The sequence below is a fragment of the Phyllostomus discolor genome, chromosome 14, assembly GCF_004126475.2.
Source record: "Phyllostomus discolor isolate MPI-MPIP mPhyDis1 chromosome 14, mPhyDis1.pri.v3, whole genome shotgun sequence".
Lineage (NCBI taxonomy): Eukaryota > Metazoa > Chordata > Mammalia > Chiroptera > Phyllostomidae > Phyllostomus > Phyllostomus discolor.
The window spans coordinates 51,566,135-51,583,874 of record NC_040916.2 but is presented as its reverse complement, the minus strand read 5'-3'; the positions used below and the strand labels follow the sequence as shown (position 1 = coordinate 51,583,874).

The window sequence follows — 17,740 nt, the reverse complement described above, 5'->3', positions numbered from 1 at the left end:
GGAAGATGACACATGAGCTGAGTTGTGAAGGACACGTGGGAGCCTAATGAAGAGGCAAGAAAGGGAATAGCATGAACAAAGACATAGAAGCAATAACTGCAAGTTGTAACCTGGGGCCTGTCTATTCTTGGAGAATGATGAGTAGTTGAGTTTAGCTAAAGTATAAATTGTGAGATTTGTAGTGACATGTGGGAAGTGGAAGGTAGTGGCAGAAAATGGTCTGGGGGAACAAAGCAGATGTAATATAACTGAGGTCCTGGTTCAGAACTCAACAGATTAAAATGCCCAATGAAGGTAAAGGAGTAAGCCCACATGGATACCAGTATATAGTATTGCTTTAGTCAGACTAGAGCTGACCTTCTGGACAGTTTGATTTTGAATTTCCCAGTCTCCTCACACTTTTTTCCTATTGCTTTTTGTGTGTTTCCATCCTGACTATATAGCTTATCAATGCCCTTTTGATAGCCTTCCTTCACCCTAGGGGGCAAGGGTAAAGCATTCTTTTTTCCAAGCTCATCTGTCCTGCAAGGGATTAACAGAAACCACAACACTAACAAACATTTCCCAACACTTATTGTTCCAGGCTCTGTATGAAACACTGTACATGCACATATTATATCCTTATAACCACCCTGTAAGGAAGGTATTATAATTAACCATACTTTATCAATAAGGAGACAAAGTTTTAGGGAAAATCCTAGGCAGACAATAGCCAAGAGAAGATTTAAAATTTTTGCAGGGGGAGGGAGGGAACAAGCAGGATTCAAGAGGTGGGGAGAGACTTCTAGCTCCAACATCACACCATGTAAGCTGACTATTGCCATGTATTTCTGATGCCATCAGTCCTTTATAATTTCCATACTCAATATTAGAAGTGAAATTAAAAGGAGCTTCATGGTTTGATGTGCTTTGGGTAACTAATGTTTTTTTTTCAGGCACATTACTTGACCAGTGATGTATAGGGCATGTGAAAAGAGCTATATAATGGGCCTCCCTACATTTAATTTTGTTTTTTATCTTCAGAGAGTGAGAAATAAGGACTATGTCTGCACTATCTGCCTATCTCTGGCCCTCTAACACTACTTAACCCTGCGGGAACCCTATTTTTACCAGCCCAAAAAGGCCACAGCAGCCAAACTAAGTATTTGCTGAGATTACCCAGGGTCACCCTTGCCCATACCCAATTTGTCTTTGATCTGAACCCCCAATTCCCGACCTTAAACTTGACTGACTTAGCTTCCTTCTTCTTTGGGCCCAATCTTCCTCAGTTCCCCTGAGGGATTCCAACTTGCCCTAAACTCCATCACTACCCCCATCTCTTGGTTGCAGTGCTAGCTGGATCTAGTTCTACTCATGCAAACCCAGCTTCTTAAGCTCAGTTGCATGCAGACAGGAGCAGGAGTGTTGATACACTTGGGTGCCCAATAAAGCCTTCTGATGGGAGTAATGATATTAATATCTAATAGTTACTGAGCATTCCTCTGACCAACTCTCATGTGTTATGTCAGTTAATCAACAAAAATCCCCATACTGCTGAGTCATAGGGTTAGTTCTTAGGCTTTATCTTACTTAGAAACCTATACACTACATTTGACTTTCTACACTTGCATTCCAGGATACAACACACTCTGGGATTTCCTCCTTTACAGTTTCCTTGGAGAATTTCCCCTTTTCCCCCGACCTGTTTAAAAAAAAAACCATTTTACTGATTATGTTATCACATAATAAGTAAAAGTTTCCCAATTTTTTCTCCCCTTTATTCCCATCTGCCTTGCAATGCCCCTCCCACCAGCATTACCCCCACCCTTAGTTTATGTCCATAGATTATACATATAAGTTCTTTGGCTTCTCCACTTCCTATACTATTCTCAACCTCCCCTGTCTATTTTGTACCTACCATTTATGCTTCTTATTTCCTGTACTTTTCCCCACATGCTCCCTCTTCCCCCTCCCCACTGATAACCCTCCATGTGATCTCTATTTCTGTGATTCTGTTCCTGTTCTAGTTTCTTTGCTTAGTTTGTTTTCTTAGGTTGAGTTGTTAATAGTTGTGAGTTTATTGTAATTTTACTGTTCATAGTTTTGATCACTTCTTTTTCTTAGATAAGTCCCTTTAACATTTCATATAATAAGGGCTTGGTGATGAACTCCTTTACTTGACCTTATCTGGGAAGCACTTTATCTGCCCTTCCATTCTAAATGATAGCTTTGCTGCATAGAGTAATCTTGGATATAGGTCCTTGCCTTTGAGGACTTTGAATACTTTCCAACTCCTTCTTGCCTGCAAGGTTTCTTTTGAAAAACCAGCTGACAGTCTTATGGGAACTCCTTTGTAGGTAACTGTCTCCTTTTCTCTTGCTGCTTTTAAGACTCTCCTTATCTTTAACCCTGGGTAATGTAATTGTGATGTGCCTTGGTGTGTGCTTCCTTGGGTCAAATTTCTTTGGGACTCTCTAAGCTTCCTGGACTTACTAGAAGTCTATTTCCTTTGCCATGTTAGGGAAGTTCTCTTTCATTATGTTTTCAAATAAGTGTTCAATTTCTTTCTCTTCCTCTTCTCCTTCTGGCACCCCTATGATTTGGATGCTGGAATGTTTAAAGTTGTCCTGGAGGTTCCTCAGGCTCTCCTCATTTTTTTTGAATTCTTGTTTCTTCATTCTGTTCTGGTTGAATGTTTATTTCTTCCTTCTATTCCCAATCATTGATTTGAGTCTTGGTTTCCTTCCCTTCACTGTTGGTTCCCTGTATATTTTTCTTTATTTCATCTTGCATAGCCTTCACTTTTTTCCTTTATTTTGTGACCATACTGAACCATTTCTGTAAGCATCCTCTGCACCTGATAGGCTGGTGATCTCTTCATCATTTAGTTCTATTTTTGGAGCTTTGATCTGTTCTTTTATTTGGGCCATATTTTTTTGTCTTGGCTCACCCAGTACATTGTAAGGGGTGGAGCCCTAGGTATTTGCTGGGGTGGGGCAACACACATTGCTGCATTGTGGTGTTGTATGTGGGAAAGGGGTCAAAGAAGGAATAATGCTGATTACTCGGCTCTCAGTTGGCTTTCAGTCACTTCCGCTACAACCCAGAAGCAAATTGGGCCTTTCTGCTGCTGATTCCAGGGTGGGTGGGTTTGTGTACATTCTAGGGCCTTGTGGGTCTCTCCAATGAACTCTCCTATGAGACTGGGAATTTCTCCTGCCTCCACAACCCCCACAGATTTTTCCAGTCAGAGGTTTTGGGGCTTTATTCCCCACACTAGAACCCTGGGGTGCATGGTCTGTCTCGATCCCTGGTTGTTCCTCCTGGTTTATTCACATGTAAATGTGGGACTGCCCAGTCTGCCAGCCACTGCCTTCCCTGCCCAGTCATCCATCCACCACCTTGCCATACATGTGTCCTCTCTGTTCCTGCTGCCATCTCCATCCCTCCTACCAGTCTGAATGAATGCTTCTTCTTTAATTCCTTTGTTGTCAGGCTTCCATACAGTTCAATTTCCTCACAGTTCTGGTTATTTTTCACTTTTACATTTGTTGCTGTCCTGGAGCCATTTTCAAGGATGCAGCCTTGAGAGAGCCAAAGGTGTTGAGACCATCTGGACTATTTATGTGACTCAACCCCATAAAGCCTCTGGGTAAACCTGAAGATTCTGGAAGTCAGGCATGGAGACTTCCTTGCTTTGTGGCACCCAAGATGTGCTGCATTCTGTATCTGCAGATTCAACCAACTGTGGACTGAAAATATAAAAAAGTGGAAGATGGTGGCAAGGTAAGTGGGAGTGGAGCCCAGTTCTCCCAGTGCCCAGCTGGAATACCTAGCCAGTCTTCTGAGGAGCAGAGTGAACCACCAATGGAATCTCAGCTTACATGAAGTTTGGAGGCCAAAAGTTGTACAGGACACTGAAAAACAGATGGTGAGGAGATTGCACTGGGACTCTAAGGGCCCTGGGATCTGTGCAGGGACCTAGGTTGCTGTGGCCCCCTGGCCTGGAGCCTGCTGCAGGATACTGGGAGGAGAATTAGATCATCAGCTCCCTCCCCTACCAAAGCAGGGAGGGCAGCCTGGCACCAGGAGAGACCGGGATGTGTGAAGTTGCTGGGAGGAGGAGAGACAAAGTGAGAGACACGCAGAGGCAGTGTACACCTGCTGGGACTGTGGGTGCTGGCTAGGTCATTACCAAATAAATTGGGGAGGCGGGCAATGCCTGGAGAAAGGAGCAGGGTTGGGGTGTGTGGGACCCTGACCTAGATAGTCTCCAGACTTCTTAGAAAGTTTGGCTATATGAAAAGCCATGTGATTATTAATAATAGTGGGCTTCAACAAGAGGCTTTTACTAAAAAAAAAAAATGGCTCGCAGCTGCTTTGTAAGGAACTCTTACTCAGTGGCTGGCTTGCATGAGGGTGATTTGAAGTGCACACCTGCTCTTGGCTAGGGCCACTCACCTAACAGTGGATTCGAGCCACCTACCCACACTGGACTTGGGCAGTTTGCTGGGCAGCTGATTTGCCCCACTGGTTCTGAGGCTGATTCAAGCCACTTCCCTGTGCTAGACTTCCACTCCTAGCCTGCCTGAGTCACACCACTGGCCTGGAGGCTGACTGGAGATGCTCACCCTGTAGCTGGTTTTGGCTGCTCTTCACACCACTCACCCCAGGTTGATTTGAGCCCGAGCTTAACTCGAGCTCTTGCCCAGAGGCTAAGTAGCTGATCTGAGTTGCTTACCCACACTTGACTCACACTGCTCCCCCAGAGGCTGAGTGGCACCATGTACCTGGAGGCTGACTGGTGCTGCTTGCCTGGCAGTGGACTCTGGCCATGGTGGACTAGCAAAGAGCAAGGAGTAGGCACACTGCATGGACATCAGTGCAACTGGTGAATTAAAGAGGCAGGCCTGGTGCAGACTGACAGAGGGGGCCTGGCAGCTTACAGGGGACCTGGGCTGAAGGCTGGGCAACTGTGAATATTGCAGCCCAGACCTTGCTCCCATTTTCACAAAACCATAAAAAGGGTGAAAAGAGAAGCTCAGCCCCCTCCCTGTGGCATCCAGGAAGACCAGCAGAACTCGCTCAATGGGTTTAAAGTCAGCGGGAGGCTTTTTTTTCCCTCTTTTTTTTTCTTCCCCTAAGTAAGACAATAAGACCTGGAGTTGTGAAAGGTCCAGAGACAGATCCAGAGAAGGAGCACAAAGCTAACCCCCAACAACTAAGAAACTGAGACAAATTTTACTCTGCTATCCCAAAGAATTGGCATTTTATTATTTATTTGCATTATTATTATTTTGTATTATTTTTACTTCTTTTATTTTATTAGTATTTTTTAAATTTCTCTTTCTCTTTAGTTTTCTTCATTTTATTTCTCTGTTTAATTGCATTGTTTGACTGGTTTTCCTTATTCTCTCTTTATTGTATTTTAATTTTCCTTCTTTCATATCACCCATGTTCCATTAACACACATCTCTTGATTGGGTACTTTCTATTCTGGTCATCCAAATCATATATAGTTCTTGTCATATTATTCTTGTTCCTGTACTATTGTAAATAATCGTTGTTCCATACAATTGTACATTCTACACAGCGACCTTCCATGATCTTAGTACACTTTTCCTTAAATCCTGACCATTATTATTGTTGTGGTTAACTCTATTCTCTCTCACACTACGCCCACTTTCTATCCTTTATTCTCACTATATCTCATTATCTAACTTTGCACAAGCACTCTGTTTTCTGGATTCAGCTCACAATCATCCTCCCCTCTAACAAGAGTCTTATCTGTTTCACCTTTTATAAAAAGTGGCTAGTTGGGTGAAATATCATGGTTAGCGCTATACTCATCCAAAGAATCTCCTATCTCTTTTCTACTTGCTGGTATTTTAAATCCCATAAAATGCTCTCCCACTGTCTTAATCCATTTTGCCTACCCCTTGCCACTGATCACATACAAGAATAGGTGGGAGCTGTGAACATCAGTATACCTACTAGAGGAGAAAAACCACCAACAGAAGAACCACCAAAAGGTAAAAATCCAAGTACAATAAGAGAGCCCACACAAGAAGAAGAAAGGGCAAACCTATAGCATAAAGACAAGAGGATCTAAGAGACCACACCACTGAATCCCATAGAATTCCTACCATAGAAGTTCACCCTACAAAGGCAGATAGACAAGTGAAACACCAGGAAGTACAGAAACAAACAAAAAGAGCCATCTCAAATGAGGAGACAAAAAAAAAAAAAGAACCTGCAATCAAAAGGAATGGAAGACTCCCCACTAAAAGAGCTGAATGTAATGGAGGTAAACAAACTATCAGATATAGAACTCAAAATAATGATTATAAGGATGCTCAAGGAACTCACAGACAATTACAAGGAACTGAGTGGGAACTACAACAGTACAAAAAAGGAAATAGAAACTATAAACAAAAACCAGGAAGAAATGAACAATAAAATTTTAGAAATAAAAAACACACTAGAAGGACTTATAAGCAGACTGGATAGAGCAAAGGACCAAATTAGTGAGCTGGAAGATAAGGTGGAAAGAAATGCCCAGGTAGAGCAGCTGCATGAAAAAAGACTCAAAAAGTATGAAGACAGTTTAAGGGAACTCCAAGATAACATGAAATGCAACAACATTCAAATCATAGGAATACCAGAAGGAGAAGAAAAGGAACGAGGGATAGAAAACCTGTTTCAAAAAATAATGACAGAAACTTTATGAATCTGGAAGGGGAAAAAAACATGCAAGTTTAGGAAGCACAGACAGTCCGAGTCAAGAGGAACCTAAAGAGGCCAACTCCAAGACATATCATAATTAAAATGTGAAGTATTAAAGACAAAGATAGAATCTTAAAAGCAGCAAGGGAGAAAAAAGAAATAACATACAAAAGGTATCCAATAAATCTAGCAGCTGATTTCTCAACAGAAACACTCCAGTCCAGGAGAGAATGGCAAGAGATATTCCAAGTAATGAAAAACAAAGGACTACAACCAAGATTACTCTACCCAGTGAGGATCTCAAAAAATGGAAGACAAAATAAGTATTTTCCTAGACAAAAGAAATACAAGATGTTGAAAGAATGCATTTCCACCAAACCAGCACTACAAGATACACTAAAGGCACTACTATAAGAATAGAAAGGAAAAGAGTGAAAGGAAGGAATACAGGTACAGAGGGAGAAAAATGAACAAATACAATAACCTTAACTGTTAATGGATTAAATGCTCCAATGAAAAAAGACACAGAGTAGCTGAATGGATAAGAAAACATGACCCACACATATGCTGCATAAAAGAAACCCACCTCAGAAAAGAAGACCTACACATATTGAAAGTGAAGGACTGGAAGCAAATATTCCAAGCAAATGGAGAGGAAAGAAAAGTTGGGCTAGCAATACTCATATCAGAAAAATAGATGTTAAAACAAAGGCCATAAAAAGAGATACAAAAGGACACTTCATAATACTCAAGGGAAGAATCCACCAAGAAGTCATAAACATTATAAACATATGTGAGCACCCAAATATATAAGGAAAATCTTGGAGGACTTCAAGAAAGATATAGACAGCAACACTATTATAGTAGGGGACTTTAACACTCCACTGACAAAAATGAACAAATCTTCCAAACAGAATATCAACAAGGATGTTGTGGCATTGAGCAATGGCCTAGATCAAATGGGCTTAAGTAATATATATAGAAAGAGCCTTTCATCCCAAAGAAGCCAAATACACATTCTTTTCCAGTGCACATGGAATATTTTCCAAGATAGACCACATGATAGGACACAAAACAAGCCTCAACAAATTCAGGAAAATTGAAATCATATCAAGCATTTTCTCCAGCCACAAGGGACTGAAACTAGAAACCAACCTCAAGGAAAAAAACTCAAAAACACTCAAACTCTTGGAGATTGAATAGCATGCTATTAAACAATCAATGGTTCAAGAATGAGTTTAAGGAAGAAATCGAAAACTTTCTGGAAACATATGAAAATGAACTCACAACAATCCAAAACTTATGGGACACAAGAAAGGCAGTCCTGAGAGAAGTTCATAGCAATATAGGCCTACCTAAAAAAGATAGAACTATTTAAAATAAACAACCTAGCTCTACACCTACAAGAACTTGAGGAACAACAACCAGTCCAGAGCAAGCAGAGGAGAAAATAACCAATATCAGAGCAGAATTAAATTACATAGGGACTAAAAGCACAATTCTAAGGATCAATAAATCCAGGAGCTGGTTCACTGAAAACATAAACAAAATCTTTAGCAGAGAAATCAAGAAAAAAAGACAGAGAGGACCCAAATAAACACAATCAGAAATGAAAGAGGAGAAACCACAACTGATACCACAGAAATACAAAGGGTGGTAAAAAATTGCTATGAAGAACTATATGCCTGGAAATTTGAAAATCCAGGTGAAATGGACAAATTTCTAGAAAAATATAATCTTCCAAAACTCAGTGAAGAAGCAGCAGAAAGCCTGAACAGACCAATAACACCTGATGAAATTCACGTGGTAATGAAAAAGCTTCTGACACACAAAACCCCTGGACTGGATGGTTTCACAGGATAATTCTACAAAGCATTTAAGGAAGAGCTAACCCCTATCCTTCACAGACTATTCCAAAAAATCCAAGATGGAGGAAGATTCCCAAACTCTTTTTATGAAGCCAGCATCACTCTAATTCCAAAACCAGATAAAGACATAACAAAGAAAGAAAACTTCAGGCCAATATTGCTGATGAACATAGACACTAAAATCCTCAAGAGAATATTGGAAAACTGCATCCAGCAATACATTAAAAAAATCATGTACCATGATCAAGTGGAATTTACCCCAGGGATGCAAGGATGGTATAATATTTGCAAATCAATAAACATAATACATCACATAAACAAAAGCAAAGACAAAAATAACATGATCATATCAATAGATGCAGAAGCATTTGATAAGGTACAGCACCCATTTATGATAAAAACACTTTGCAAAGTGAGAAGAGAGGGAACATTCCTCAACCTAATAAATGTCATATATGAGAGACCTACAGCCAACATCATACTCAATGGGAAAAAACTAAAATCTTGCCCACAAAGATCAGGAACAAGACAAGTTTGTCCACTTTCACCACTTCTATTCAACATAGTATTGGAAGTCCTAGCCACAGCAAACAGACAAGAAAAAGAAATAAAAACCATCCAAATTGGAAAAGAGGAAACAAAACTGTCATTGTTTGCAGATGACATGATAGTGTACATAGAAAATTGTATAGATTCCACCAAAAAAATGCTCAACCTAACAAATGAATTTGGCAAAACAGCAGGATACAAAGTCAATATTCAGAAATCAGAAATTTTTGTATACCAACAATGAAATATCAGAAACAGAAATCCCATTAAATATAGCAACAAGAAAAATAAAATTGCTAGATAATGTAGGAATAATAAAACCTAGGAATAAACCTAACCAAGGAAGTAAAAGACCTATACTCAGAAAACTACACAACACTGAAGAAAGAAATTAAAGAAGGCACAAACAAGTGAAAGCATGTCCCACGCTCATGGATTGGAAGAATTAACATCATCAAAAAGTCCATACTTCCCAAAACAATTCATAGATTCAGTGAAAACCTATTAAAGTACCCATGATATATTTCAGAGATATGGAACAAACACTTCAAAAATTTATATGGAACCATAAACAACCCTGAATATCTGCAGCAATTTTGAGAAAGAAGAACAAAGTAGGAAGGATCACATACCTAATATCAAACTGTATTACAAGGCCACTGTAATCAAAACAACCTGGTACTGGCATAAAAATGGACACATAGACCAATGGATCAGAATAGAGAGTCCAGAAATATATCCAAGTCTCTATGGTCAATAATATAGGGAACCAATCCGCATGGCAGTGGTGAATGTAGCTCAGTCCTGGTTTAGAAAACTGACAGGCATAAGGTGGCACACAGGAGCTAGGCTCACAGATCGGCTTTCCCATGAGGAATCAGGCCTGCATTGTACCTAGGCTGCTTTGAGCCTTGCTTTTGCTAAAACTCCCTCACCCTGAATTGAAGCAGCAAATGTTTATTGCATATATTTAAAGTGACTTCCTAAAGTCTCTGCTAATCCTCCCAAGGACTGAGTGTAAACAGTTTGACTGCTTTTCCCTTTGCATTTGCAACATCCTTTTCTTTGAAGTAATCAGCAACATCCTTTCCTTTGTTACCTGTAAAAGGTAATCATCTAAAGCAAACCTGTGCATAGTAAATGAGGACCATCCTCAATGTAACATGCCCAGAAAAGTAATAAAAGTTTGTCCAGACAAGGCTCGAGGTGCTCTCTCACTCAGAGACTGGCCATGACATCCCATTTTCTCCACAGGACTTCTGTAGTCCATGTGAATTTGTTCGTTGCATCCACAACACTATGGACGCCGCTGGTCTGAGTCTGCATCAAATTAATATTTTCAAAGGGGGCAGCAGCATAAAATGGAGTAAAAATCGCTTCTTCAACAAATGGTGTTGGGAGATCTGGACAGCTACATGCAAAAAAATGAAACTTGATCACTAACTTACACCATTCAAAAATAAATTCAAGGTGTATAAAATATTTAAATATAAGTTGTGATACATAAAAGTCCTAGAGGAGAACATAGGCAGGAAAATCTCAGATATTCCATGCAGCAATATTTTCCTTGATATGTTCCCTAGAGCAAGGGACATAAAGAAAAGAATAAACAAATGGGATCTCATCAAAATAAAAAGCTTTTGCACTTCTGCACAGCTAAAGAAAACAGCATTAAAATGAAAAGAGAGCCAACTGTATGGGAAAACATATTTGCCAATGATACCTCAGACAAGGGTTTGATCTCCAAAATATATAAAGAACTCACACAACTCTGCTATAGGAAGAAAAAATAACTAATTAAAAATGGGCAAAAAATTTGAACAGACACTTCTCAAAGGAGGACATAAAAAGGGTTCAGCGATATATGAAAAGATGCTGAGCATCACTAGCTATCAGAAGGATGCATATTAAAACCACAGTGAGATACCACTTCACTCCAGTGAGAATGACCATCATAAATTAACACACAACAAGTGTTGCAGAGGATGTGGGGAAAAGGAACCCTAGTGCACTGTTGGTAGGAATGCAGATGGGTGCAGCCACTGTGGAAAACAGTATGGAATTTCCTCAGAAAACTAAAAATGGAACTGTGTTGGACCCAGCAATTCCCCTGCTAGAATTATATCCTAAGAACCCTGAAACACCAATCCAAAAGAACCTATGCACCCCAGTGTTCATAGCAGCACAATTTACAATGGCCAACAGTGCTGGAAGCAACCTAAGTGCCCATCAGTAAATGAATGGATAAAAAAAAATATGGTACATTTACACAGTGGAATACTATGCAGCAGAAAGAAAGGAGGAGCTTCTACCCTTTGCAGCAACATGGATGGAACTGGAGAGCATTATGCTAAGTGAAGTAATCCAGGCAGTGAGAGACAAATACCATATGGCCTCACCTTTAAGTGGAACCTAATCAGCAAAACAAACAAGCAAGCAAAATATAAGCAGGGATGTTGAAATTAAGAACAAATGGACAGTAACCAGAGGGGAGATGGGAGCACATAATGGGGGAAAAGGGTGAACAGTTTTCAGGAACACCTATAAAGGACACATGAACAAAACCAAAGGGGGGTTGTTGAATCAGGGGAGGGAGGTGGGGATGGCTGGCATTGGGGGGATAGGTGGGTGGAAAAGGCAGAAAACTGTACTTGAACAACAATAAAATTTAAAAAATTTGTTGTTGTCCTTTTTTTTTGGTTGTGGGAGGAGGCAAAGTGTGTCTACCTATTCTTGATCTTTGATCCTCTTTTCTGTTTATAGTCACTTTCTTGAGGATCTCATCCACTCCCATGACTTTAAAACCTTTGTCCTGAACTTGTATATCCAACTACATACTGAACATATCCACATCTAATAAGTTTCTTAAACTCACATCATCTGATCACATCTGTTTGCTCCCCAGTCTTCCGCAACTCAATTGGTGACAACTATATATTTCTGTGGAGTCATTCCTCCACCTATCTTTATACTTCACATCAAATACTTCAGCAAATTCTGTTGCCTCTACTTTCAAAACATGTCTGGAATCTCACTACTTCTCACCACCCTACTGCTACTTCCTTTGTTATCTCTTGTTTGTATTGTCGTAACAACTTCCTAACTGATCTTTTTTTTATTCCATTCTTTGCCTGTATATTATCAAGGTAGTAGCCAAATATATGTTTTTAGAGAGTATAAATCATTCTTAAGTCAACTTCTTTGAGTTTTCACCTCTTTTTCTGTGGGACTCCATGTACACATAAAAATCAAATTAAAATACTAATGTCAAATAAAATTTGTTTGCCTCTTATCCTCTTAATCTGTTATTTATCAGTCTAATTTGTAGTGCCCCAGATACTGAACATAAGAGGACAGAGGAAAGTTTTTTTCCACTGATTATTACTCAAACATGCCCACCTTACGGCTCTTTTACTGGCTGATCTTTCTACTATAATATTCTTTCCTTCGATATAGGTTTGACTCACCCTCCCTTGCCTCCCTCAATTCTCTGTTCAGAGTTCAGATGTCACTTTCTTAACGAGGCCTACCTTAACCATCATGCTAAAGATTGCAACCAGCTTCTGAGACTCACAATCTTGCTTTCTCTGCTCTATTTTTTTTCCTGTAGCACTTGTCCCTTTCTACCATATTAAATAGTTTACTTATTTATATTTACCCCTCCCCTGTTATAGTGTAAATTTCAAACAGGAATGCAGTACCTAGAAAAAATAGCTAATATTTATACAGTGCAGGCCCTATTCTAAGCATTTTACATATAGTAAGAAATTTAACATTTGTACCAACCCTATGATGTAGGCACTATTGTTATGCCCATTTTATGGATGAGATGACTGAAGTATACAGAGATTAAATGACTTGCCTCAAGTCACACAGCTAGAAAGTGTTGGATCTTAGACCAAGATATTCTGGCTCTGGTATTCATGCTTTGAACCAAAAAAGTATGCTGGCTTTTGTTGTACAGCAAATAGGAGGTGCTCATAAATGTTTGTGGAATAAAAAATGAATGAAAACAATTAGAAATCAAATAATGCTGTTGCTCAAGGGAAACAAGAAAAAATAAACAAATGGGACTACATCAAATGAAAAAGCTTTTGCATAGTAAAGAAAACCATCAACAAAACAAAAAGAAAACATATTGGGTGCAAGAAAATGCTCATCAATGATACATCTGATAAAGGGTTAATATCCAAAATTTATTTATTTATTTACATTTGAGAGAATTTAATGAACTCCGCTTCATATGGCTTCAAACTACCAGCACACAAGCCCCACCAACACACTTAATCTTATTCTCAAAGCTTTCTGCTGAAGACTTTGTCCTTCAAAATGACAGGTTGCTTTAGGAGCTTTCCCTCCCCCAGATCTTTGTAGTAGCTGGATTATACCACATCAACGATGGGGGCAGCTCCAGTCTTGTTTTTGGCAGCATTTATCCATCTGCTTACTGATCAAGGTCCAGATTTTATCAAGGTTGATAGTAGAGCAGAGCTCTGCTTCCTCTTTAAGTGATAATGCCTCATGCCAACTTTCCCAAAGTAACGTGGGTGATATTTGTTGAAGTCGATCCTGTGATGGTGTAAGCCACCAGCATTACCTTGGCTGCCCAGGTGCTTTCTCAGCTTGCGGATGCAGCCATAGCCATGGCTCATGTGGACCCAAAGTTTCTGGGTCTTCCTCAGTCTGGATGGCACGTTGGTGGCCGAGATGCAAAAAACCATATTATCTAAAATTTATAAAGAACTCACATAACTACACCAAACAATCCAATTAAAAAATGGGCACAGTACCTGAATAGACACTTCTTTTAAGAGGGCATACAGATAGTCAATAGACATATTAAAAATTCTTGACTTCACTAATCATCAGAGAAATGCAAATTAAAGCCACAATGAGATATTGTCTCACAACCATCAGAATGGGTATCATTAATAAATCAACAAACAACAAGTGTTGGTGAGGATGTGAAAAAAAAATGAAACTCTTATGCACTGTTGGTGGGAATATAGAATGGTACAGCCACTATGGAAAACAATATGAAGGGTCCTCAAAAAATTAAAAATGAAACTGCCTTATGACCCAGTGATTCCAGTTTCCCAAAGTTTCTTCTGGGTATATACCCAAAGAAACTCAAAACACTAGTTTGAAGAATATTTGTACCCCTATGTTCATTGCAGTGTTATTTACAACAGTCAAGCTATGGAAGCAATCCAAGTGCCCATCAGCAGACAAGTGGATAAAAAGTGGTAGTACATATATATGATGGAATATTACTTGGCCATTAAAAGAATAAAGTCTTACCATTTGTGACATAGAGGGTATTATACTCATTGAAATAAATGAGTATAGAATTGAGTCTATTAAAATAAATGAAACTTTTTCAGTCAGAAAAACACAAATACCATATGATTTCATTTATATGTGGACTCTAGAGAACAAAATAAATGAACAAAAACAATAGAAACAGACTCAGACACAGAGAACAGAATGATGGTTCCCAGAGCACAGGGCACTTGGGGAAATGTGTGAAAAAGGTGAAGGGATTAAGAGATACAAATTTTTGAATTCCAGCCAAGATAGAGGCATAGATTTGCTTCCTTGCACAACCAAAAGAGAGACAACAACCAATTTTAAAACAAAAACAACCAGAACTGCCAGAAAATTGAACTAGATGGGAGTCCAACAGTCAAGGAGTTAAAAGAGAAACATAAATCCAGATTGGTAGGAGAGGCGGAGATGGGCAGCTTGGGTGAAGAAGACAAGTGGCAAAACACTGGCTGGCGTACCAAGCAGGTAAGGTGGCAGTAGTGGACTGTGTGGTTCCACATTCACATGTGAATAAACTGGGAGGAACAACTGGCGAGCAAAAGAGGGCACAAAACCTGGGGTTCCAGCAAAGGGAAATAAGCCTTAAAATCTCTGGCTGTAAAAATCTGTGGGAGTTGCAGTAGCAGGAGAAACTCCCAGTCTCACAGAAGAGTTTGTTAGAGGGATGCAATGTACAACCCACCTACCTGGGAATCAGCAACAGAAGGTTGCAATTTGCTTGAGGGTATCAGGGGAAGTGAGAAAGCCAGTGGAGAGCTGAGCAAGCGGCATTGTTCCCTCTCTGATCCCTCCTCCACATACAGTTCCACAATGCAGCAAAGTGGGATCCACCCTGATGAATACCCAAGGCTCCACCTCTTACAACATAACAGGTGTACTGCTGAGACAAAAAAAATATGGCTCAGAAACTGGTGGCAAGACAGGTGGGAGTGGACTCCATTTCCCCCTGTGCACAGGTGGAACACCTAGCAGATCTTCTGAGGAACAGAGTGAACAGTCAATGGTATCCCAGCATATATGAAGATTGGAGGCCAAAAGTGTAAAGGACATTGAAAAACCAGATGGTAAAGAGAGAGATTTAGGACAATAAGGTCCCTAGGACCAGTGCAAGGACCAGGGCAGCCACAGCCCCAGCACCTGCCAGCTCTGCTACAGGATTCTTGGGAGACAGCCAGGTCAACAGCTCCCTCCCCTGCCAAAAAAGTTTTGAGCAGCACCAGGAGAGACCTGGATGCTTTAAGTTGCTAGGGGAAATAAGGATGAAGTGGCAGACACACAGGGGCAGTGTGCACCTGCTGAGACTGTGGATGCCAGCTGGGAAGAGTTGGGCCATGATGGACCCTCCCAGATAGTTCCCACTCTGGTTGGAGGGTTGGGCTATGTAAGAAGCAAGGTGCTTGTTTGGAGTGGCAGGCTTGAGTAGGAGGAATTTTTCAAAAAGAAAAAGAGGCACTCAGTGGCTGTTTACGGAACTCTCCTGCAGCAGCCGCCCACCTCACCTGGTGTGTGCAGCCTCCACAGCCTCAGCAGTGGGTCCACCTCTCTTGCCACCACCACGACTGTGGCCCTAGTCCAGGCCACATTGGCAGAGGGTGCCTGAACCCGCTGCCCCAGCTGCCAGGACAGCAGAGGCGGAGGTGGCGCACTCACACTGAAGCCCTGGGGAGGGCATGCACCTGAAATGGCAGCCCAGGGGCTGCTAACTCCACCCCAGCAGCCCAGGCTGAGTACTCATGCCTGCAGGCCCAGAACGGAGTGCGTCAGACCCCCACCACTCAGAAGCACCTCACACCCACCCCACTGCCTTGGCTGCAGCTGCAGAGGATGTATGTGCCACCATCAACCGCAGCAGCCATGGTGGCGCCCCTGCCCTGCAGGGCCCACTGGTTCTCTAAGAGGAAGACAGAGATGCCCTTGCAGAGGAAAGAAGCAGGGATCAGGGAGTCAGCAAACCCCAGAAAGACTTAACTCAGTGGGGAGGGCTGAAATACCCTGAAGAGACTCTGAGAGTCCCTAGCATCTAGAACTGCAAAGAGTGAGAAGGTGGTGTGTGAATTGCCCCTAAATGGTGCACCTCAAGGACAGCACTGGTGGACTGAAGGCATAGGCCAGGCGCAGAAGGGCACTGGGGGCCCAACAGTGAACAGAGGACCTGGGTTGGAGGCTAGGCAACCACGAAGAGTGTGGCTCAGACCTGATCCCTGTCCCCACAAAATCACAGGAAGGGAGAAAAGCGAATCCAGTCCCCCCCTCAGCCTGCTACAGCCAGGAAGACCAGCAGAACAGGCTTGGCTTGTTTAAAGCCAGTAGGGGGCCACTTTTTATTTTTTATTTTTATTACTTCTCCTCTTCTTTCCTTTCTTTGTTTTTCTTATTACTTATTCCTTCCCTCCTTTTAAAAAAAATTCCTACAAGTGGGACAGTAAAACAGGGAACTGTGAAAGGACCAGAGTTAGACCCAAAGAGGGGAGGGACAACTGAGACAACAACTGAGAGAGTGAGAAAAATTTCACTTTGCCACTCCCAAGAACTTGCAGGTTATTGTATATTTGTATTATTACTATTTTTATTATTTTTACATCTTTTATTTTACTAGTATTTTTTATTTCTCTTCTTTCTGTCTAGTCTTCTTTTCTTGGTTTGTTAAATTGCATTGTTTGACTGGTTGCCTTTATTCTCTCTTTCATGGTGTACTTTTAATTTTCCATCTTTCACTTCACTTGTGTCCCAATAGCACAGCCTACTCTAGGTCTTGTACTTCCTATTGTTGTTATTCAGATAAAATAGATTATGCTCCACTACTACTGTAAATAATTGCTTTTCCATACAATTGTAAATACTACACAGCATCTCTCCCAGATCTTAGCTCACTTCACTGTTTCCTAAACTTTATTACCATTGTGGTTACTGCTATTCTCTCATACACTACACCTATTTTCTATATTTTACTCTCACTTTACTTCATAACCTGACCACCCACAAGCTCACTGCTTTCTACATCCAACTCACCAGCCTTGCCCCCACAACAACAGTCTTACCTTTTATCCACCCTTTCTAAAAAGTGCCTAGTTGGGGTGAAATATCATAATTAACACTATACATACACAAAGGATATCTTATCTCTTTTCTATGGGTTGGTACTTTAAATACCATAGAATACACTGCCACTGTCTTAAACCATTTTGCCTTTTCCCTCCAACAGATCACAAAAAAGAGTAGGTGGGAACTGACCACCAGTATACCTGCTGGAAGAGGAAACCCATCAACAAAGAAACCACCAACAGATAACA

General features: G+C 40.8%; 1 protein-coding gene across 1 annotated transcript in view; it reads right to left on the bottom strand.

Annotated features, from left to right (window-relative positions):
* LOC114489059 (transmembrane protein 237-like) overlaps window positions 1–16,306 on the bottom strand; it is a 99,789-nt gene extending 83,483 nt beyond the window's left edge. Inside the window, exons 1-3 of the mRNA XM_036015232.1 lie at window positions 16,247–16,306; window positions 15,950–16,109; window positions 13,720–13,848 (exon numbers count right to left, since the gene is read on the bottom strand). Coding sequence (XP_035871125.1) covers window positions 13,720–13,848; window positions 15,950–16,109; window positions 16,247–16,306 — 349 coding nt within the window. The remainder of the gene's footprint in view (window positions 1–13,719; window positions 13,849–15,949; window positions 16,110–16,246) is intronic.
* Window positions 16,307–17,740: the final 1,434 nt, after the last annotated feature.